The sequence below is a fragment of the Cheilinus undulatus genome, linkage group 2 (assembly GCF_018320785.1).
Source record: "Cheilinus undulatus linkage group 2, ASM1832078v1, whole genome shotgun sequence".
NCBI classification, from domain to species: Eukaryota; Metazoa; Chordata; class Actinopteri; order Labriformes; family Labridae; genus Cheilinus; species Cheilinus undulatus.
This window is the reverse complement of record NC_054866.1, coordinates 5,903,789-5,928,081: the sequence shown is the minus strand read 5'-3', so window position 1 is coordinate 5,928,081 and position 24,293 is coordinate 5,903,789. Positions and strand designations below refer to the sequence as shown.

Here is a 24,293-nt window from a genome sequence, read left to right as displayed (position 1 = left end):
ATTTCTGTGTGCTTTCTCTGTGTGCTTTGTTCATTGTCTTGCTGAAAAATAAATGTCCTCCATTCTCTTGCAGACTGAATAAGAATGTCCTCCAGGATTTTCATATATTTTACTTCTTTCCTTTTACCCTCTACCTCTACAAGCCTTCCAGGGTCGACTGCTGAGAAGCATCTCCACAGCATGATGCTGCCAATGCCATACTTCACAGTAGGGTTGTTGTTTTTGTGGTAATGTGCAGTGTTTGGCGTCTTGTCTGATGATCAAAAAGCACCATTTTAGTCTCATCAGACCAAAGACCTTTCTTCCACTTGACCATGGAGTCTCCCACCTGCCTTTTAGCGAACTCTAGTCCAGATTTATTCAGAGTTGTCTTCATCAGTGGCTTTCTCTTTGCCACTCTCTTTTTGTCTGAGCTGCACGGAGTGTTCTTTTGTCTTCATTGTGTAATGGTAGCCAGGAATACTGATTAACCACTGACTGGACCTTCCAGATACAGGTGTCTTTACACTACAACCACTTGAGACACACCGACTGCACTCAGGTGATCCCCATGTGCTATTTGTGAAACTGCTAGCACCAATTGGCTGGACCTCTGTTAAATTAGGTCAGTTTCTTTAACGGGTGTGAATATTTATGCAGTCGCTTATATGACATGACATATTTTTATTATTTAATTGACATTACTTTGGAGGAGTCTGTTTTCACCTTGACATTAAAGAGGTTTTTCGTAACATTTTTGGTCAATTGGATCATCTTCAGTAGCAGCAGTGTAATCTGACAAGTATTTAGAATGTGGTGAGTTTTAACTCATCTCATCATGAATCTTTGGCCTTAAACTGAGCTTAAAACCTGCAGTCTATATATCCATGTGTCTGTGTGTCTTTGTTTCAGGGTGTGATGCTGGTAGATTTGGATTGGGCTGTGAACAATCATGTGACTGTGCCAGTGAGGCCCCATGTGAGCCGGCGTCGGGGCGATGCCTCTGTCCTCCAGGAAGGACGGGACAGAGATGTGAAAAAGGTAGATGTCACCTCCTGGGAGTGAAGCTTTCAGTAGGACGATTAAAAATAGAAGTTAAAATCATCCATGTGAGTCTCCCATGCAGAAACATTTTCCTTTTTAACCCATCCCTCCCCTCTATGCTGTTTTTCTGTCTCAGACTGCGGAGGAGACCACTTCGGCCCTGACTGCTCCCTGCAGTGCCGCTGCTCCCACGGGGCCCATTGTGACGGGATCAACGGACGATGTCTGTGCTCACTCACCTGGTTGGGCACCACCTGCAGTGAAGGTAAAACTGAGCTCCCACTCTCAGAAACTCTTCAGAGCTGTCACACTGAAGTCAAACAGTCTCACATGCACCAAACCGCTTGCACAGGGTCAGGGGCCGTAAAGACGGAGCAGCTTTAGTGAAATACGGTGTCATGAAGGGAGTGGGCTCAGTCCCATCACTCCGTGTGTCACCTTGTCTCTCTCAATCGCCGCTCGTGTCTCCTGACAGTTATTTTAATCTGCACCCAGCATGGCGCCGGCCGCCGGGCTGTCTTCATTTTACCTCCTCAAAGCCAAGCCCACGGGAGACTTCGTACCAGTTACTTCTCTTCCAGAAACCCCAGAACATTTGCTTTTGATTTTCAAATAGTGCTGATGTCTTCTTGTTTTTTTTCTTCTTCTCCTTTATCAGCAGCCGGCTTGCTGAACTCCTCGAGAAAACGAAGAGCGGGCGGCAAAACCACATAACCCGAGCCGAGGTGCAGACTGGGGACTGGACGTTTAAACGCCAGGGGTTTTGCTCTGTGGGGCTTTTACTCAGATCATCTCTGTAAAGGTGATGTTTGGTATACAATGTTTTTGTGGAAGTGGAGCCCAGCTGTCAGAGACCGGAGCTCCATCAACAAGCCTGGAGTTGGAGATCTTCACCCAGGACATGGACCTAATACACGGGATCCCTAAGAGGACCATAAAGGCCATAGATGCAGTCGGCATCAAGGGGGATGCCCAGGAAACGTCACATCTGCTTCAAACCATCAATCAAATGGAGTCATTACTGTTGCAAAACTCAGTGCATTTTAGTGCATTTTTGAGAGCATGTCTTACAGATTTTGGTCTCAGATTTTTCATCAAACTTTTCATTCAAACCTGCCTTTGTGCTCTGAACTGCCTCCTTCCTAATTTTCTGTTTTGTAACAATAATGACTCCATACATCAACCCAAAAGCCGAAGAGCTGCTGTGTGGCCTTCTGCACTACAAATAAGGGCTGATTATTTTGATCAACATTGAGATCACGACTATCACAATTATTTATTGATTTCAAGTACTGCTTTGCATTGTTTAGGGTTTATTTTTAAAACCATATATCCGGCTACACATCTGTTACTAGGGCTGGAATAGGAAAAGTGAACTAATTGTATATTTTTGTCCCATATTTGCCACTTGGTCAAATACGACCCAGCAACATCTTCCTAAATAAACCAGCTATAACACATTATACAAAGCTATGTAAGAAATGAATGTCAATAAAAAGGGCTGTGTTCATCCTAATTTACAAATGTATTTTATATAATGGCAGCTTATAATTAACCTTAATATGGCAGCCTTTGGAACACATTTTAAATGTTAACACTTGACACCAACCACGTTTCTTTGATCCAGACTGAAAATCAATAAATTGGCCAGTTCTACTACAGAAACTTAAAATTTTTTGTTCATTTTATTGCAGCCCAGAGCCAAGTAGAACTCTGTAGCTGCAAATCATTCAGCAGGAGGGCGAGCTCAGTCCAACTCTGGGATCCAGTATCCAAACATGGAGTCAGCACTTCTTCTGATGTAATTCTAACATTATGTTCCCCCCAGTGTTAGATAATTTCAGAGCTACCATGAATGTTGGATTGACATTATGGATATTCTTATGGTTGGTCCAGTTGCCTGGACTGTGTTAAGGCATGCTTGACCTCCCTCCACTGTCCCCTGAGAGCCACACTCAAATTGCTCCAAACAAAACTGGTTTGGCATCAATTAGCATCTTGTACCACATTATAAGGTAACATGACACGCAGTTTACAAGAAGTCTGGTCACACATATGGACAGACAGTAAACCCCGAACTTGCTTCTTTTTACCACAGCTGATGTCTGTCCAGCCTCGCTTGTGATGGGAAATTTGCATGTTTAGAGATCTGATTACTGGCTCAGCTCAATAATAAGAGCCATTCTTTTGGCTCCTAAATGGCACTTTATGTGACACCAGTATGGCTTTTTAAATGTGGAATAGATAACCACAAAAATTGAAGAAAAGGAACTGGCTATCAAATTAGAACCAGCTTGTTTGTGCATGACACATCATTAATTTGGCTCATACACATACACAAGCTTAGTTTTTATTTAGTTTCAGTTAACAAAAATAATTTTTGAATTTTAGTTTAAGTTATTTAGTTAGTTTTAGTTATATAAAAACCTTGCTCTGATGACATCACCCTTTAAAGTTATTTAAAAATTTCATCCTCTGCTTTTGATGATGTCATCCTTTAAAGTTTAACAATTTCATCCTCTGTCTTTGATGATGTCATCCTTTAAAGTTTAACAATTTCATCCTCTGTCTTTGATGATGTCATCCTTTAAAGTTTAACAATTTCATCCTCTGCCTTTGATGATGTCATACTTTAAAGTTTAACAATTTCATCCTCTGTCTTAAATGATGTCATCCTTTAAAGTTTATTTAACAATTTCATCCTCTGCCTTCAATGATGTCATCCTTTAAAGTTTAACAATTTCATCCTCTGCCTTTGATGATGTCATCCTTTAAAGTTAATTTAATAATTTCATCCTCTGTCTTTGATGATGTCATCCTTTAAAGTTAATTTAACAATTTCATCCTCTGCCTTCAATGATGTCATCCTTTAAAGTTTAACAATTTCATCCTCTGCCTTTGATGATGTCATCCTTTAAAGTTAATTTAATAATTTCATCCTCTGTCTTTGACGATGTCATCCTTTAAATTTCATTTAACAATTTCATGCTCTGTCTTTGATGATGTCATCCTTTAAAGTTTATTCAACAATTTCATCCTCTGCCTTTGATGATGTCATCCTTTAAAGTTTAACAATTTCATCCTCTGTCTTTGATGATGTCATCCTTTAAAGTTTAACAATTTCATCCTCTGTCTTTGATGATGTCATCCTTTAAAGTTTAACAATTTCATCCTCTGTCTTTGATGATGTCATCCTTTAAAGTTTAACAATTTCATCCTCTGTCTTTGATGATGTCATCCTTTAAAGTTTATTTAACAATTTCATCCTCTGCCTTGGATGATGTCACCTTTTAAAGTTATTCAACAATTCCATCCTCTGCCTCTGAAGATGTTATCCTTTAAAGTTTATAAAACAATTCCATACTTGCCTTTTGCATGCAGGCCACTGTAGACCCCCAGTTGTGATTTCAATTTAACCAGTACCCCGCAAATTTCATCTTTTATAGTATGCTAGCATTTTCATTAAAAGCATGTTTATGACATTAGGGAGAAAATGGTTAAAGAGGCTCAGCTAGCCTCTTAGCTTCCTTCTAGACTCATGTCCCCCTCCATCTGTCTAGAAGTATAGGAGGAGGTCTGCAGGATGGGTCGAGATTTCAGTCACCCTCACACCAGGCAAATCAGTTAGCCCGTGTGAAAAATCACTTTTTTAAAAGTGTTGGGATCATAGCCAGTTGATTCTGCCATAGAATACCTCAGGTCAGTGTCACTTAACATTTTTACCAGTAACCTACTGTTTTTACTTCCTGGCATACAATTGATAGAAAGAGACTACACACCCTGTGACCACTTCATTAGGTACACCTGTTCAGCTGCTCATTATCACAAATATCCACCCAGCCAATCAAATGGCAGCATTTGATTTATTTAGGCGAGTAGACATGGTGAAGACGATGAGCTAAAGGTCAAAGTGATCATCGGTTATGGTGTGGGTAAGAGTGGTTTCAGCTGTCATGGAGACCTATGGGCTACAGCCAGGCGTCTTTCATCAGCCAGAGGGTCAAGCATTAAGGCCACGCCTGCTTCCTGACAGAGCTCCACATTAGCGTGTCTGCGGAGGTTCGGTTGGGGGGACCAGTATGTTGCAGCTACCTGAGAAAGGTGGTCTGTATGTGTTTGTGTGTATTAGGGCTGGATAATATATCAAACAAGATAGAACGTTTTAATTTCAACAAGAAATGTCAAGTTCAGTGTCTTTCATATCAATATGCTGGTTATGAAAAAGAAATGTGTATCATAGATAACTAATGTGAAAAATTTAGTCTAAATGGGAAATACTGCTTTTACTTGATTTTTTTAAGAAGCATTGTAATTATTAGTAAGATCAAATGATAGTGACACCACAGCAACAAAAATAGGAGTCCTAGACACCCAAAATTGAGCATTTTATTGTTTTAATGATCGAAATTGTAGACAAACTTACAGAAGAGTATTCACATTAAAAATCAGGCTGTTTTTCTGAGTTGATTTTTTTTTTCCCACACTTTACCTGATACATGAAAATTCCTGAAGCTGGTGAACTGCCACTCTAAGGGGGCTTTCACACCAACGTCGTTTGGTCTGGACTTTCAGACTTTTCTGTTTGGTCCGAACCAAAATGAAAGGTGTGAAACCTCCCCTGGACTGCGGCCCGGACCAAACAGCCAGACCTTGGTCCGACCAAAAGAGGTGGTCTCGGTCCGGACCAAACGGGACCATGGTCTGGTTCATGCCCAGTGTGAAAGCATTATTTTGAAAGGTTCAAACCTTTGTATCAATGACAGGAAATTATGCCTACCGGCAAAGGAAATCCATCACCATAACAAAATGAGTCGTGGAAAAACCCACAACAATCTCATGCTACCGAAATTAAACAGCAGCCTGGACAGGGTGGGCTAACGGTAGCTCCTTTACGTTACGCGAGGAGTTGAAGTGTCCGTTATTATGTTGAATGGGATTGTCCAAGCACGGAAAATTTCATTAAATTGTAGATAAAGTTGTACCTCACTACTGACAGCTCATCTTTTCAAGAGTTTTACAACACATACCTTCTCTCCCGAGTCGGTGTTGCAATGGCTCGCAGGATTGCAAACTTTCTTCTCCTTTCCTGTTTGTTTACAACATTCAAGATTCGCATTATTCAATGTATTGACGTCAGACGCCCACCGGCCAATTGACCAATCAATGTTAACTACAGAGACACACAAACCACGTAGTTGATGACGACATCACGTAGGTTCATCATGTAAAGTCTGTTAGTCTGTTTGCGATAATGACCAAACAGACCGAACCAAATGTTTACAATGTAACAAAAACACAGACCTTGGTCTGGACTTTCAGGTGTGAAAACACCCTACCTTTATGTGTGTGTAATAAACTTCTTCTGTGCTCTTAAAACTTCCTTCTTTGGATTTTTTGATGAACCAACCAAGAGGAAACGGGTAGAGGATGGACCAATCATGTTTGATCTGCCTGTTGTTGCCGTGCTGTTCTCAAGGAAACATTTGCTTTGATCTCACCAAGAGAGTCCCAACATTCTGTCACATACACACACACTGTAAAAGTCTGAGGACAAAAATCATCATCAAACTTTAACAGTTATTGAAATTTTGTAAAAGATGGCATCAAAAGTGAATCCAGCATAATTAGCTTAATAACTTGTCTACTTTCCAAAGCCAAAATGAGGTGTGTAGGAGGAACAGAGTTGGAGTTAAAGGGCTTGGAAGTTGACTGAGTCCGCAGTCTTCCCTGTGATTGAATCAGAGTTAGAGGATTAAGGCTGAGGAAGCTTTTCAGAGGTGAAATAACTGAAAAGAATATTAGAATATATATTGTAGAACAATATTCTCATAACTTAAGATGATGCATTTTTGATTTTTGTAAATTGTGAGTCAAAATCATCAGGTTTAAAACAGTCTTGAAATATTTCACTTTGTGTGATGAATCTAGAGCACAGAAGTTTCACTTTTAGATTAAATTACATGTAAAAATGAACCATTTTATTATATTCTAATTTTTTATGATGCATGTTGTTAGTCTCCATTCAGCTAAAAACTAGATATTATCACTGCTCCATGTCAGCCAGCCCTAGTGTGTGTCTCTGCAGCATTATTCAAGTGCGTTGGAGCATTTCCTCGTTTATCGGCCAAAGGCCGCTGTCCTGGCAGAGGCAGGCAGGTACCTGAACCGAGCACCCCCCACCACCCATCCAGCATCCCTGGGGTGAGTGATGGGTGAGCGGTCCCAGCAGAGCACCCTCCCACACCCACTCTCCAGTGCAGCTGATGGATGGGGGAGCCGCTCCTGCTCGCCCTGTGTTGTGACAAGTAGCAGATGTTCTCCAATAATGTTTATCGGCCGGGCCTTCATCTTCAGATGACATGCACCTGTTTCCAGTCAAACAGGCCCAGAGAGGCCATCCATCCCCAGAGCTCTGGGTGGCCGCCGCACCGCTGCATCGACCGCTCATACTAAATGGCATAAGCCATAGCAGACAGGGCTGCCACGAAGATGCAAGCCAAAAGATCTTGTTCTTAATGGATTCAGAGCACACAAGACTCAAAAGAAAAGGTACAACAGCATATTAGAGCCAGTCTAACAATATGAAAAAGAAAGGAGGATCTGTTCATTTTTGGGGGGAAAACATTGAATTTTATGAGGAAAAAGTACACATTTTTTAGATTATAAAGTCATAAAAAAAATCAATTTTTTCTTTACAAATATTAGTTTAAAATGTTAAATTTGACTTTTTAACTCAAAAATGTTCTTGTTCATAAAGTCATACATTTCCAACATTGAAAAGCTGTAAGTTTATAAGAAACCAAACTGAAATCAGTGGTTCAATTAGCCCCAGTTCATAGAAACATCTCTTATGAGTTCAGATGATAATGTGATGATTCTGGGCCAAAATCCCAACGGTGTCCTTATAGAGGGGATCTATGTGACGTCACGGCGTGAGTCTCGACATTCCAGCTGATGAGTGGCAGAAAATTCAGACTGGTGACAGAAGTAAGTAGGGAGAAAGCAGCGATCAGCTGTTTTAAGCTGAAACTGGCCATCACTGCAGGCCCCCCTGGTGAGCCCTGGCCACCAATGGCTCTGCCCCTGGTCAGGATGAAAACGCCAGTGTTGAAATGGAGCTGCATTACTGTAAGTAGGACAGCTGGGTTTGCTGATCTCATTTTGAAATACACCCCAAGTTTTTACAAACAGGTTTAAAAACCGCAGAGCTTTGTACAGATTAGCTAAAATAAAAAGAAGCAAATGCATCACTGAATACTAAGAAAGAATGGATCCAAAGCATCGTATGAACAAAACCCAAATTAGTTGACATTACTAATAAGCACGAGTAAACCGTTTGCCTTATACCACTTTAGTTTTTACACAAGCTGATACTAAAGAGGTTAAGTTGTACTAACATAGAACCTTAATTTTATGCAGTAGGCATAGTAAGTGTATATTAGTAGTCTTTACTAAAAATCATTAGTTCACATAAATGAAGTCCAAGTTGTATGAAATAACAATGCTCAGTTTAACTTACGTAAAAATATATGAAACTAGAAAAGCACTCAGAGATCACAGACCTCCACCATTAGCCCTATCTCCCAATAGTGAAGAATCCTTTAAAAACATTTCTGGATCCAGTCAATGATCCGGATTACTCCCTCCTGGTGGGGTGGAGACACAGGGAGGTATTGGCTTTGCTACGGGGGGACTATGAATCGTATCATGGGGATTAGTAATGTCAATGTTTTTTTATACAAAACATTAAAGAATAAATAATGATTGCTAAAAAGTTTAATTAGAAACAAAATCCAGGTTTACAGTGTAGGGGGGAAGTGGCATAAAGCGTAATGGAGTACGGATTTAAATACGTGATTTAATGCGTTCAAATACATGTCGGTACCTTGCTTGGCGCCTGTGTAGCCATTAGGGGTGGGAATCATTAGTTGCCCCATGATACGACATTATCACGTTACTTGGATCATGATTTCGATATTATTGCGATTTTCAACATTTTGCATACAGTGAGTATTGTGATACCATATATTGCGATATATTGTGACCTATACATTTTTTTCAGTTTTTTAGCTGATGTAGCATTAGTCTTGTCATATTCCTGCAGTATTTTATTTTTATCTAGCTCTTATTGCAATCGTCATGTGTCGTGTCCATCTTATTCATGCCCTGCTTACATTCCTACTGTCCTTCCCCTAGTGCTGCCATATTTGTTGTACTTTCTCCTGCTCTATGACCGTCACCTCTAGCGACCTCACTGGTCAAACAATTGATTTTATTTTTCCATTATCGTATACTTTTGTTTATATGAGCAATTAATTTGAAAAAAAAAAGGATGCTTGGTGGACAAGACGAGACGATATGATATATCACCAGACAAAATATTGCGATACTATGCTGTAACCATTTTTTCCCCCACCTAGTAGCTATAGCAACACATCTTAGACGTGCTGATTTAACCGTCTCGTGTATAGAACATGCTGGACAGCTCACCACCTTCCTAGCTGCTCGTAATGCCCAAATGCAATTGCAGAAACACAGAGACAGTGTAAATTCTGTGTTTTTTCATTGTTTAGGTGGAAATAAAGGCTGATGGATTTCCGGTTCCATCTTCTTCTAAGCTTTCTTTTCTTCTTGGTCGGTCTTCAGGTGTGAAAACGACCTGATAGTCTGGCTCTGTTTGTGATCAGGAAATAAGGTCCATAAAATATGTGGAAACTGAATTTATGACCACATATCAATGCCAGCTGTCCAGAGTGGCTTTATTACAAAGTATGGGTTTCTGTTGAGTCCAAATATCCCTAATTAGAGTGGATATTAGTCGGTTTCCCTTCCAGTTTCCTCTGTTCTCCATAGGCAGACAGCAGTGTTTCAAAATGTTTTGCCAGCAGTCGTGTTGCACACTGAGAGTGACATTGGTCAGCGCACACTCTCTATCACTGTTTCAGTTCAAAGAACAATTTGATTAAACTCTCAGCTGCAGGACTTGTGCAAGGAAAACAGCTTTATCTGTTAATATTTTGTTCCATGCAATTGGCCATTTTCAATTCATAATCCAAAAAAGTCTGATTTTGGTTGTGGTAAATTTACAGCTGTTTGAGGTTGAAACAATCTAGTTCTTTTACCATAAATTAAAAGACCCTCTTTATTTTGTTGCTTAGATTGGCCTTTATACACTGTTGTAGAAAAGCGCTGATTCTGCTGTTGTCCTAAAATAATCTCAGCTCTCTGAAAACCACTTCAGTTTTACTGCAAACACAGAAACAAAGTCGCTTTTTGTGCATTTAGAGTAAAACCGGTCCACCAGTGAGACCACACTTCTTATCAGGGTTCAGCTAAAGAGAGAAGGGCGCAGGAAACTGGTGATGAAATAGCCCGTAAAAGCTAAGATCTCATCATGGGTACTTTTTCACCATAATTAAGCGTGCGCCAGTCTTCGCAAAACAGATTCTATCACTTTACTGGCCCAGCTTCACGTCTCAGAGATAATTTCTGCCCCTTTTGCTTTGAACCACATCTCCCAGAAGGCCATGCTGTTTTGAACTTCTGCCGATGAAGCTGTCGGATCAGATAAATAAAGACTAAGAGAGGGAAATCATCTCAGCACGTCTTGCTCCATTTGTTTGGTTGTAGCTAGGAAAAACAAAGCTGTGAAAGCTGCAAAAAGATCTGTATCGAGGATTTCTCCCACACTCTCAATGTGAGCATCAGCAGTTTTACCGAAAGGCAAAGGTAGGCAATTACCTGGGGCCTCGTTAAGGCCTGCTCCAGCCATTTTGGTGCTCTAGGTCAGCGTTTCCCAACTATTTTTCCTTGAGACCCCCCACATGTACCTAAGAAAAGCAGAGAGAGAGGAAAAAGTGACTCTGCCGCCAAAAATCAACACAGATTTGAATTGTTTCACTGATAACACCCTAAAAAAGGCCCATGCATGCTTTCCTTGTCAAAAGACCTTTGCGTAAACTACTTCATAACTGCTTTATCATGGTTTTAGTCAAATCTAATTTTGGCAGCCTCAGAGTAGACAAAGCACCCCCCCCCCCCCCCCCCCAAGTTCTTTGGTGTCCCCTCTGGGGGGTCCCAGGCCCCAGGTTGGGAACCAGTGACCTAGGGTTCTTGGTGTATCAAGCTAATGACAGTTATGTAGATCTTTATAGACTTACTGAAATAATGAATTGGTGGGTCTTTGTGTTAAAATGGCATCAATAAATCCAAATGTCTGAGACTGGGTATGTCCCCAGTAGTGAGCATCTATTTTCACTCTTCTAAGTTCCACCTGAGTGAGAGACATGTTCAAATATGTGCTGAGTTTGAGTTCTGACGCTCTTCTGAGAGATGAAGTACTGTTAGCTGTTATAAGCCTTGATGACATCATCTTCAGTGGCAGAGGATGCAATGTTAGTGAAGCTGGGGATGTTGGGGCCTTTTCCCCTTCATTTTGCTAAATAATAAGCCAGTTCTGCCCATTTTTCCAAAAGTTGCCAACAAAGGAGAGTAAACATAAGGGAAGATGGTTGGTATGTACAGCAGGTGTTCAGACAACGAAAGAGATGTGACATTTGTTAATTATAAAAATAATTCTATTATTAATTCTGGATTAATTGACATTAATGTGAATGCTGCCATAGCACCAGTTTTATCAGAACTTGACGACATTTATTCGTTGGAGAACAAACGTTGGAGTTTATTCCTCGGTGGCGGCGACATCACGTGTTTTGTTGTTCTGATTGGCTGGTAAAGATGTGACGGACAGAACGGTTTATCCAATCACCCTCCAAGTGTTTTTTTCAACTCCTCTGCCCCTTCCCAGATGCGAAAGGTTTTCAAGATGTCAGGTTACTCTCCTTTGGGATGTAAATGTAAAATATAAGAGAAAATACGTTGTTGCGAACTTATTTAGCAGAAAGTACACACTCCTCTCCCTTAATCACAATTAAAGGAGTGTTAACACAATACACCTTAGCACACTCATCCAGAGTGCTACGTGTACATTTATGAGAAAAATGTGAAAAGTTCATATTTAACATTCATACATTTATGAGAAAAAAAGGAATTATCAAGTTTATAAAGTCAAAAATCTACGAGAAATAAACCTTAAAATGATCAAGTGTACATTTTAAGAAAAAAGGGGAATTCATCCAGTTTAAAAGGTTGTAAACCTATGAGAAAAAACCTTAGAGTGATTACAAGACTGAACTGAAATGATTGACTTTAGAAAGTCATTAATTTACTAAGACAAAAAGTGATTTTTTTTTGTTTTAAAAGTTGCAAATTTATAAGAAAAAAACCCTTGATATTACCTAAAGTAAAAAAGTTCAAATTGTTGAGAACAAAATGTTTATTTACTGAATGTTATTCAGTTTAAACAGTTGTAAACCCTTAAAATCCTCTAGTGTAAAAAAAAAAAAAAAAAAAAAAAAAAAAGGTTTAATTTTTTGATGACAAAAAGTTTAAATAATTGATGAATTTATGGGAACTAGAAGTGTTTTTTTTTTTACTTTTTTTTTTAAGTCAAAAAGTAATTGTTCAGTTTAAACAGTTGTAAATCTTCTAAAATAAAACTTGAAATAATTTACCAAAATAAAAGTTGTAAATTTACCAGATTTAAACTTAAAAATTCATCCAGAGTATAAAAAAAAAAAGTACATTTTGTAAATCTATTAAAAAAACACAAAATGATCAGATTTAAAAAGTTGAACATTTTGCAGAATCAAACTTTTTTGATATATTTTTGATATATATATTTTTTGATATATTAAAGTTGAAAATAGCCATTTGCATGTTTTCTTTGCAGCAAAGTCTGATGAAGTCATCCTTTGGACTAGAAATAATCAATAAGGAAATATTTATGTTTTTTAAACCATGAATTATCACAACACCATTTTAAACTGTATTTTGAAGACATTTCTGTAATGTCATCGACTTTTTTTGACTTTAGAAACTTGACATTTTAAAGTTTATAAAGTAAGAATTTCATTTTTTTCTATTTTTTTCTTGTTAATTACAAATTTTAAAAATAAGAAAATCAGTTTTTTTGTTTTTTGTATGCCTTTGTATAATACAAGATTGTGATTCATCCTTTCAACCCTCTACATCCTGGTAGGTGCAGTTTGGACTCCTCACCACTAGATGGAGCCCACTGTGAAATAAAAATGAGCCACTCCATGTTCTAATGATTCCACAGCCTGAGGTGAAATATAATGAGCATAATAAGGCTCATATATTCAGATTGTCTGAAAGTGAGTCATGGGTTTTATGTTTTATTGCTCCAGCGGTACAAAAGCCAAATCCTCTTCCTGATGAGCTTCTTTCTAATCGTCTCCATGAGTTGAGCAGAAGGCTTCGAGTGGTTCTGCCACCACGCCTGTCCTGATTAGGCTCTTCATATTAAAACCATGTGCAGGACGGCTCTGCTCTGTCCTGGTCTGTTCTGGGACGGTGCTGAGTGTCCATCAATAACAGTAATGACCCACAGCCTCCAGGGAGAAAAACAAACAAAGTAATGAAACACCAAGCTGAAGCTCTGCTCTCTACGAGGGAGAGGGCCGGGACGGGGGGGAAGACACGAAGATAAGCAAAGAAGACGAAGGACTGGGCATCATGGATGCTATGAGGATAGGACTGAGGAAGAGGAGGTGCCACAAGTGACAAAAACGTGTTGTGATCATTTGTGGAGTTTCCCCACCCAAACACTCATCCCACTTATGCCAAGTGTTAGCCAGCATGGACCCCCTCCCTCCTCACCTCCTCACCTTTCCTACCAGGCTACACCCCCCTCACCCATCCATGCCGCTCCTCCCTGAAAATGTTTCCCCTGGCGTTTGAGTCGGCGCGGGTGCCAAGTCAATCAGCGTGAGAGCTGCCAGCTGTGATGGCCGTCTCTCTTCCTCCGGGGCTGTGATGTATGTTCCAGCGAGGGGGAGCGGGGCCGAAACATGCCACACGGGGCTGGCAGAGGGAAGGAAGGGAGGCGAGGGTGTGGAAAGGAAAGAAGAAGAGGACAGTGGTGGAGCAGGAGCCATAATGAGGCCTGATGGATTCTGAGGCTGTGCCAGCGGCCCCATTAGCTGAGTGGCTCCAGGCCCCTCTGAACCGTGCCCACATGTTCCCACCTGTCCGTCCACACAGGTCAGTGTATTTATGGAGAACAGATTTTTAATTTGAAACGACAAATTCAAAATCAAGAAACAAGCTCTTTCCCAATTACTGTTTGAAAATAGGAAAATACCGAATAAAACCTGGCCTTGGCTCTTTCAGGCACTACATATCAAACTGAGAATCAAAGACCAAAAAACCTTTTTAATTTTTTTTTTCTCTTTTTCTGTTCATCATCAATAAATTTCATCCATTTATTGTTGTGTTCAGAGGAAAAATAAAAAGAAGATCAAAGAACAGAACACCTGTGATGTAACATTCTTTTTCCTTAACACCTTGGGAAAAGGATGTTAGTCCCCCAGTGTGCTTTGATCTCCCTTTTTTATGATCCAAACACACGAGAAATTAACTTTTTAAATTTTCGTTTGGAAATTAAAGGTACAATGTGTAAAATTTGGCTGCATTTCACCAAACAGAAACGGTGTACATGGGATATAATGTTTATATATCTATGTGAAGTTTGTTAAAATAAGAGCACAATCATCCTCCTTAAACTTTCATTTTCTTTTCACAAAATTAGAAAAAAGCTTTTTAAATTTACATTACCGCTGGTCACCCTCATGGAGGCTGACATAACGAACCGCCATGTTGTCTACGGCAACGTTTTGGGGACAGAAAGAGCAAAACGCGATTTTTAAATACGAACCTGCCCGCCGGTCCTGAAAGCTACCTGGAAGGCAGGCGGAGAAGAAGACTGACCTGTAATCTATAAAAATAACGGTTACAAAAATGAATGAATAAACCCTCACCTCGTCACTGTAAATGATGTCCGGCTCACGATCCTTTTTGGTCTTCACAGGCTCTCGTCGCTTAGTGATGTGACGTTTTGGTAACAGATCGGCTCATTCTAAAATCTGAATGCTAGACGTCGCTAAAATGCCAAATTTTACACATTGTACCTTTAAAAAAGGAGAAACAGAAAGACACACGGTTTGTTTTCCCAACATTCTGTCACACACACACACATTATCTCAGTCAACTTCCAAGCCCCATAACTCCACCTCAGTTCCTCCTACAGAGTTCATTTTTGTTTCAAAAAGTAGACAAATTATTCAGCTATTTATACTGTATTAAATTCTTGCTGCCTGTTACAGATTTTTAGAATAATTCTAGATATATATGATGATTTTTGCCTCTCAGACTTTTACTATGTGTGTGTATGTGATAGAATGTTAGGATGCTCTCAGTGAGATCAAAGCAAATCTCTCCCAGAGAACAGCATAGCAACAACAGGCAGAGAAAATATGATTGGTCCAGCCTCTACCTGTTTCCTATTGGTTGGTTGGTTGTTAAAAAAAATCAAAGAGCAGAAAATCGATTTTATTTTTAAGATATTTTTATATTGAAGTTTTGTGTGATTCTTTGTGTGATTCTTTTTCTTGTGTGCTATATATAAAGAATTATTTTTCTTATCATTCTCTTACATTTAGGGCATACAGAGAAAGTTTGGTATGAACACGACGAAAATCTAACCTTGCAAAGCAGATGGATACGCCCATTTCCTTGTTTTTCACTGGCAAATTGATAGGCTCCCGTCTGAACGGTTTGGGCCCGGTTAGAAAGTGACAAGACCAATCAGCGACGAGGGGCGGTACTTTCAGGCAAGAGGCTGGCGCAGTTATGGAGGAAGAGATTAGCGTGGATGCTGCCAAAGTGTAAGTTTGATCAGAACTTAACAACAATTCTTTGTTACAAGGCAGCAGTGAATTGTTTACTTTTCAAAAATGGCAAAAGTCGAGTACTTACATGTCTATAGTCGCCACGTTTCACGTTATTCCCTGTAGTTGCGCATGCGCAGCTCAATAGCTGCTACGTCACGTGTGTTGTTGCTCTTATTGGCCCGTAGAGATGTGACAGACAGAACGTTCATCCAAATACACTCCGAGTTTTTTTCAAAGCCTCTGCCTTTTCTCAAACGTTTCCTGTTAAAGCTTTTCAGGTTAACGAAAATCAGAGTCAGGAAGAAAAGCGTGTAGCAGAGAGGAGTGACGCTCATCTACACATTTTGTCTAATGACAAACTCTATAGGAGTGTTGGTGCTGAAGATGATTAGAGAGATATGATCTGGAAATCAGACCTCGAGACGACGCAGATAGAGGAGAAAATAAATGCAGACCTGACAAATAAAAAAAGATGATGTAATAATTTTGTCTGTTTACCAGGATGTTATGTATTGTGACATTGTTTTAATTGTCAGAATGGCCACCGTTTATGTTGTTGATGAATTCAGCCTTAAGAAACAGCTTGTCAGCAAAATCTTCTTGTCAAGATGTTTGTTTATAATATCACTGCAGTGATCCTAGTGTTAACACTAAGAAGTACAAAACAGTCACGACATGTGGGCCATCTTTTATTTTATTGAAAATGGGGTTTAGCTGCTTATAAACAAAATCAACAGGAAAAAGTCCAGTACTGTGAAGCTGGAAGGGGGACACACTAGCACCAAACCTAGTGAGGCGGGTCTGACTACAGACAGTAGATCTCTGACCATGGGCACAGGGGGAAAAAAGGTGCTGATTACCCCGGCCCACAGTAGGGGGTAATGAGTGTCATTATTGAATCAAAAGCCACTAAAGCCACTCTGTTTTATTTATAAAATGTTTCTTAGTCTGTAATGTTTGCAGTGTCGTAATTTCATGAATGTAACGGTCAAAATTTATGAATAGCGTTGAATTTGAAGCAAAAGCACTCCCATTCTGAAATAGACGGCGTCTCAGATGAACAGTCTGAGAGTGGCTATCAGACTGTCTTGAACCTGGCAGAGCTGCACATGCTCCTGTCATTAAATCTGTTCTCCTGTTTTGCAGGTATACTAGGACAAAGTCAGCAGTCCAGTTAAATAACCAAATCAAACTTCACTGTTCATGCAGCTTGAGGATGTTGCCCCTTTGACACACTCTAAACTGATTACTCTGAGTAATGCACGCTCATCTGTCCAGCGTCTTCAGCTCCTTAAACACACACACACACAAGCATCCAAGGCCCTGTCAGCCACACTTTAATCCACACTGAGCCCTTTATGAAAAGCTGTGGGTTAATGACGGCCATAACTCGTCCCAGCGTGTTGATGAAGTGTGAGAGGATATGCTGGCATCTGCTAATCAACGTGAATCAAACCAACGCACAAGCATTGCCACACTCACCCTTGGTCCCCCCTCACACCTCCTCTCTGAGGCTTCATACCTACAGCTGTTTATTCAGAAGCTCTGGTCTTCTTTCAGGACGTCCCACCTTAGAAAAACTGTTGAACACCATTCTAGTGGCAGCTCTGGACTGAATGCAGAAGTCTGGCACATAAACAGAGACATCGCTGTGACACTTTCGATTCGTTAGTAATGTAGAGCTGCAGACCGAGATCCTGTATAGCCACGTTTTTCCTAGAAATAAGTGGTTAACATATTATGTCTTCTTCATGATCATACACACAAATATCAGTCTCCCTATGAAAATGTCATTTTATTGAAGATTAAGAGATGTTAGACAGAGCAAAGCATTTTTAACAGCTTTTCCTAGTTTTAGTTTGGATGCTAACATTATTTTACTTTGCACTCTAAACAAAACCATCCCACAAAAACCAAAAACTACCAGGGTCTACATAATCATCCCCCTTTAGAGCAGATCTTTTTGTTAAACCACAGCACAAACCACTGTTGTTAATGCTGTGCTTTAACTTTATGCTCAAAGCTTGTAGAATAAAAAAAAAAAACTGAGGTTATCTTCACATTTGTACACAGTATGAAAACATGTCTGAGCTGTCTCTGGGGAAAGCATCACGGCTGAAACAAAGAGATCAGTTTAGACTTGAGAAAAAGAATTGTTGATGTCACGAAGCAGTAGAAGAATATATAAAGTTAATCACAGCGTTTCCACGAGTCAAGAACTGGAGTGAGAAGTGTCATCAAGACATTCAAAGAGAGCAACACAGTCCAGAAGCCTGGCAGAGCTAGGAGGAGAATGATTTCAAAGACTCTGGAAAGAAAACTAGTGAGAGATGTGTCTGAAGAGCCCAGAGCAACTGCTAAGACACTAGAAGACTTAGCCAAGTCTGGAACTGTAGTCTCAAAGAAGACCATCATGAGAGCCCTGCACAGGAATGGACTGAGAGGTTTCAGTCTAAGATGCAGTCCACTTCTGCAGATATGTAAAGGTTCTGATGGTGGAAGCATGATTTTAGATCAGATGGGACCAAACTAGAGCTCTTTGGCCACAGAGACGTTGCTTATTGGAGAAAGAAGGGGGAGGTGTAAAACTCAAAGAACACCGTCCCCACAGTGAAACACGGCGGTGAGAGTATTCAGTGTTCATGCTTCACTGCGTATGGAACTGGGAATCTCATACTGAAAAGGTGGAAGGAATTATGAGGGAAGAAGGATTTGCAGTCAGCACCAAAACAGGGTCTTGGTCGTCACTTTGTCTTTCAACAAGATGACCCTTCTCTACCAGTGAAGAGCTAACCCCAAGAGGCCAAAGTGAGCATTTTTGACTGGCCTTACCAAAGCCCTGACTTGAATCCCATTGAAAATCTGTGGGGTGAACTGAAGACCAAGGTCCATGCCAGAAGACCATCAAATCTGGAGGAGTTTGGTCAAAGTAGTATGGGCTGGGGTTCCTCAGGAGACGAGTCTGGGACTAAAACTACAACAAACGACTGCAGGCTGTTATCCAGCAAAAAGGAGACATTACTGACTAAAGTAAAATGATGTAAGCATCCAAAATAAAACTAGGATGTTTGGAAAAAAAATGGAAAATTATTTGCTCTGTTAAACAACTTTTGGGAAATACTTCAAAAAGGTTTTCATAGCCTCGTCAGCCTCGTCTGTTTCTTTGATATCCAAATGTAACCATCTTATGTTGAAAAATGACCAATAAATCTGATATGGAGGTTTAGCAGTGATATTAAGGATAATGTAGTATCGTTGGCTAAGTTTGTGGACAAACCCAGTTTTTCATTAAAAGAGGTCTATAACATGAGAAATAACATGTCCTCCATGATATATCAGGTAGCTCAGTGGTTCCCAACCTTTTTTCCATTGAAAAAAGGTTGGGAACCACCCTTCACATATTTAGGAAGAGCTGTGTCCCCAAGAACCCACATGTAAAAAAGTGACTGTCAAAAAAATCACTTAAATTTGAGTTATTTTCATTGTTTAATGCCCCAAAAAAATAGCCCAAATAATTTGTATGTGTTTTATTTTGGCAGCTATTTTGGCAGTCTTTAGATGAAATATCTTTTAGTTTTGTCACATTGTAGTCATTTCTGCCCATTTTAGTTTTAGTCTAGTTTTAGCCTTGTCATGGTAGTGTGTTCTCTGCACGCTACCAAACCTGGGGTCCCTGCTTTCTACAGATGGGAGGCAGAAGAAATATGGATCCATTGTATTTTGACAGATTTACCCATAGTGGAGGAATATCATAGACTTTGAATGTCTGACGAAAACTATATCACATTTTAGTTTAGTTCTCATCATCCTGATGAAAACTAAACTTAGTTTTTGTCAGTTTGTCATCACAGATCTATTTGTGTTAGTCTTAGTCTATTTAGAAAAAAAGGCTGTTGACGAACATTTTTAGTCAGAGTTTTAGTCGACGAATTTAACCCTGTCCCCAAGGGGGTCCTGGGCCCCAGGTTGGGAACCAAGGAGCTAGCTCACGTAAAGTCTACCTTGACATTATGGCTTATAATTAAATCTAAAAGCAAAATAGTATGAATGATGTTGTGGCTGATAAGGGACAGTAGGCAGAGGGAGTGGGCGTGTCTTATCCTACCTCCTTATGATGTCAAAAAGAGATTCCTTTAAATTCAAGGGTCTGAATTCTGTGTGCCTTTACTGGTAAACCTACATGATGATTTATTTATTTTTGAATATAGCATCTAAAGAGTTAAGGCCAAATATTTTGCATAATAAGGAGTGTGGCTGATTTGACTGGCAGTGTGTGTGCAAAGGTTTACGAAGGAGCTAACAGGATCTCTCAGCTCTGTTAGCCGGTCTAAAGTTCATCCAAAAGTCAGTTAGAGCAAGCCCTTCCAATATGGTGGTCAAAATCATTGTGTGATGTCACTAAGACGGTGTCCATATTTTATACAACACAAACACAATCTTTCAGCTCAATTTAATTCCCAAAACTGTCTGGTTAAACTGGAACTCCGGATCATCATCACCTCCACTCCATTATGTTCCCGGCCTCAACCATCACAGCCATCGCTGTAGCTGACCTCATCAAAGCTGGACGACCCGTGTTGACCTCATCAACACTCTCTGACCTCTAGTGACCTCATCAAAGCTGGACGCCCCACCGAGCCCCGAGGGCCGACGACAGGCCCTAAGAAAACACCCCATCCATTAGGGTGCCAGGAGCACTGTAAACGCTGAGCATCAGCGCCAGCCATCTTCACTGTCATGCCCAATTCTCCAAACCCCCACCCGAGCCGGTCGGCGGACAATGGAGCCGCTGAACCTCCAGCCCTCGCAGCCACAATGTCCGCCCACGCCGGCTGGCAGCAGTGACGGAGGGGGGGCCGGATGGGGAGGCCTGCTGCAGGATGGGACTCTTATTGAGCGTTTGAGCGATGAGCCAGGTCATCACATCTCCCAAACTCATCCATCATGCCCCACAAACGGACACAAATAAAGAGGACACATTCCTGCCTCCGCTCCCACTACCACATTCAGGCCCTCTCCAGCCTTTTCTCTCCTTCTTCACTCTCTCTGTGAGCCAAAGCCTGCAGAAAAAAAAGAGGACCAGAGTTCAGACTTTCCCTCGCTCCTGGAGGCCATGGGAGCGCCAGAAGAAAGCGCCAGGTGGTTTTCTGACTCACGTCTCTGCGGATAAATCCGTGTTTGGGCCAAAACAACAGAACATGAAGAGTGACAGAGCTGGTGGAAATGTATTCAGAGAAACAGGAAATAATGAGGAGCAGGAAATTATAATAAAAGAAAAAAAATCATAATACTTTAAAGTATGTGCTAAGAGGAAAACATTAAATTTAAGTCCAGCATGCATAGAAAGTGAAGGTGAATTTTTTACTAACCCATTTAAGCCCATCAGCAGCAACAGATGCTGAAGGTCTTCATTGTTATTTCCCACTATAAATACATTTTAAATATCAAACATGTTTTTTCTAATAATCACAGGTGAGTTAACACCTTAAAATATAATCTTAATAACAAAAAGTAAGTTTCTCTGAACTTCCTGTTACATGGCGTTGTTGACTTCCTGGCCCACTTTATAAAAGACAGAGCAGTAATGAACCCACAAAAGTAAAGGTCATTTTTATAAAATAATGCTGTTTTTTGGTTAATAATTATGTATTAACTTATCATGATAGTCTCAACAGTAACTCCAAAAACAAAAGTTACTTTAAATCTTTAACATTTATGCAGAATTGAAAGTACATCATCTTTTAAAGGTGAGATAAGGTGCAATACTGGTTCATCATCTCGTGAAATACTGCAGGTGCAATTTGACTTAATTACAAGGATTTTTTTAATCCTGTACCTTAATTCACAGAACACTGTAGATCAGTGATACTCAACGCATGGCTCTGGAGCCACATGTGGCTCTTTTGTGTCTTCATTTGAAATATTATTCCCCAGAAAATTTTAAAAAGGAAAATTTGACATCAGAAATCATCCATTGCAAGTCATATTAATCGGTTTGTTTCCCACAATTACACAGTAGGATTCAATTGTCAAACTTAGTTGTCAACCTCTAGTTTTTGTCTGTATATTTCCATTGCACTTATTCAAAATTTTTTGCTACTTTCAGTCCATCTTTACTGCTTATAGCCCATTTTTGACACTTCTTTTTGACATATTTTTCCTGCTTTTTGCAGTTTTTGGCCTTTTTTTGCGACTCTTTGATACTTTTTGCCCATTTTCCTACCTTTTTGCTGATTTTTGCCTATTTAAATCACTTCTCACTCATTTTTAGCCATGCTTTTGCCACTTTTTGTCCATTTTTGCCACTTGTAATTCATTTTTTCCGAATTTTTCTCCCTATTTTTGCCACTTTTATCCTGCATTTTGAAATTTTTTGCCCCTTTCTTCCTATTTTTACCACTTCTCACCCATTAAAGCCTTTGCAGTTAAATGCGGCTTAAGTCCCGTTTTGCCACCATTTTTCTGATTCTTGCTGATTTTTCCTCCTTTTTTTCTGATTTTTACACATTTTTCCTACCTTATTTGTGATTTTTGCCACTTTATGAGATTTTTTGTCCCCTTTAACTTATTTTTTTTGGTCACTTCCCAACCATTTTTTTTCACCTTCTGCCCTTTTGTGACACCTTTCTCCCAGTGTTTGTCTCTTTTTGACCACTTTTGCCACCATTTACTTATTCTAATTGCCACTTTTTACCACTGAGATTGTGGCTAATGCAAATGTATTTTTCAACAATTTGGCTCTTTGGTTGAGCAGGGTAGAGTAACACTGCTGTAGATTATACTGAATGCACTAGACCAGGGAGGTCAAACTCAAGGCCCGGGGGCCAAATCCAGCCCATCGTACAGTCGTATCCGGCCCTCAAGATCATACGATCTTTCCATTATAACTGGCCCACTGGTATGAGGTCTGCAGATTTCCTCCATTGTAAAGGTGTAAACCTAACTGATGGTTTAAAATATCTGTGTTTGATCATAAAAATCTGAAAAAGAGTAAAAATAATAAGATACAAAGTCAGGAAGGTGGGAAATGAAATTAATGTTGTCATTTCATATTTTCAATTTTGCATCTCACATTTCTGACTTAAACTTGTGATTTTGACTTTTTTCATGTTTTGACCTTTTCATATCACATTCGAACTTTCAAGATTCACAATTTAAAATTCTGAGTCATATTTTTACCTTTTAAACTTGTGATTTTGACTTTCTATCTCATATATTTGCCTTTTAAAAACATTATTTTGCCTTTACATATTGTGTTTTGTCCTTTTTAACAAATAAGTTTGAATTTTTATCTCAGACTTTGAGGCTTTAAACGTATCATTTTGACTTTTTTTCATTTCAGAATGATTTATTATCAGTGTTATTTATTTATTTATTTATTTTACTTCTGGTGAAAATGAGGTTGACAGTGTATGGTTAAATGTTGACCTTGTTAGGCTCTTAGGTAAGGCCTAAACACACAACCTGTGATTGACTTTCACACTCCTGGCCTAACTAGTCTGTCCCTCAGGACGTCTCATTGGAGCAAATCGACACCCCAGCACCAGACTATAGGTATTTATTTATTTATTTATTTATTTATTTTACCCCAATATGTTGGTCTTTATATTACAGTTGTGCCACAGTCTGAGAAAATCCCCATGAAACAGATCCAACATTAATTCTTTGGTGATAATATGACCTGAGACCAAAAAAGTCTACTTCAACACTGAAATTTAACAACAGAAAATATCATGGAATTTTATGTAGTTTTATTTTCAGCTGTTTTCTTTATTGAAGCCCGATTTAAATGTTTACATATTTTACATATTTTACAGATACAGTGTGTAGAATTTTTAAACTGATATCTGTATTAATTTAAACAGTGGCCATCCCTGAAAGTATTCAATCCCCCTTCACTTTTTTGTTTTTCTAATGTTGCCTGTAATGCTGCAGTCAGAAAATTAATTTTATATTCTGATTAATTTACATTTAGTACCCATTCATGACAAAATGAAAACATAATTTTAGATTTTCTTGCAAATGTATTGAAAATAAAAAACTGATATATCACATTGACATGAGTATTCAGACCAGACAACACTTGAAATTTAGCTCAGGTTTCTCCAGTTTCTCTGGATCTTTGCTGACATGTTTCTACATCTTGATTGTAGTCCACCTGTTGTAAACTTAACTGATCGGGTAGATCTGGAAAGGCAATTATCTCTCTATGGAAGGCCTCACAGCTGACAATGATATCAGAGCAGAAACCAAGCCATGAAGTCAAACTAGGAACTGAGGTGTGTGCCTCTCCAAATCATGCCCAAACAATTCAATTTAGCACAGGTGGACTCCAATCAAGGTGTAGAAACATTTCAGCAACAATCCAGAGGAATACGAGTGTTTTTGCTAAGGGTCTGAATACCTATGTTAGTGTTATGTTTCGGTTTTTATTTTTAAAAAATGTGCAACAAATCT

General features: G+C 39.5%; 1 protein-coding gene across 1 annotated transcript in view; it reads left to right on the top strand.

Annotated features, from left to right (window-relative positions):
- The window catches only part of megf6 (multiple EGF like domains 6), a 132,311-nt gene extending 129,871 nt beyond the window's left edge, over positions 1-2,440 (top strand). The window contains 3 exon segments of the mRNA XM_041806678.1: positions 892-1,020; positions 1,160-1,288; positions 1,682-2,440. Of these exon segments, the coding sequence (XP_041662612.1) occupies positions 892-1,020; positions 1,160-1,288; positions 1,682-1,737 (314 nt within the window). The 3' untranslated portion in view covers positions 1,738-2,440.
- The last annotated feature ends 21,853 nt before the right edge of the window (positions 2,441-24,293 follow it).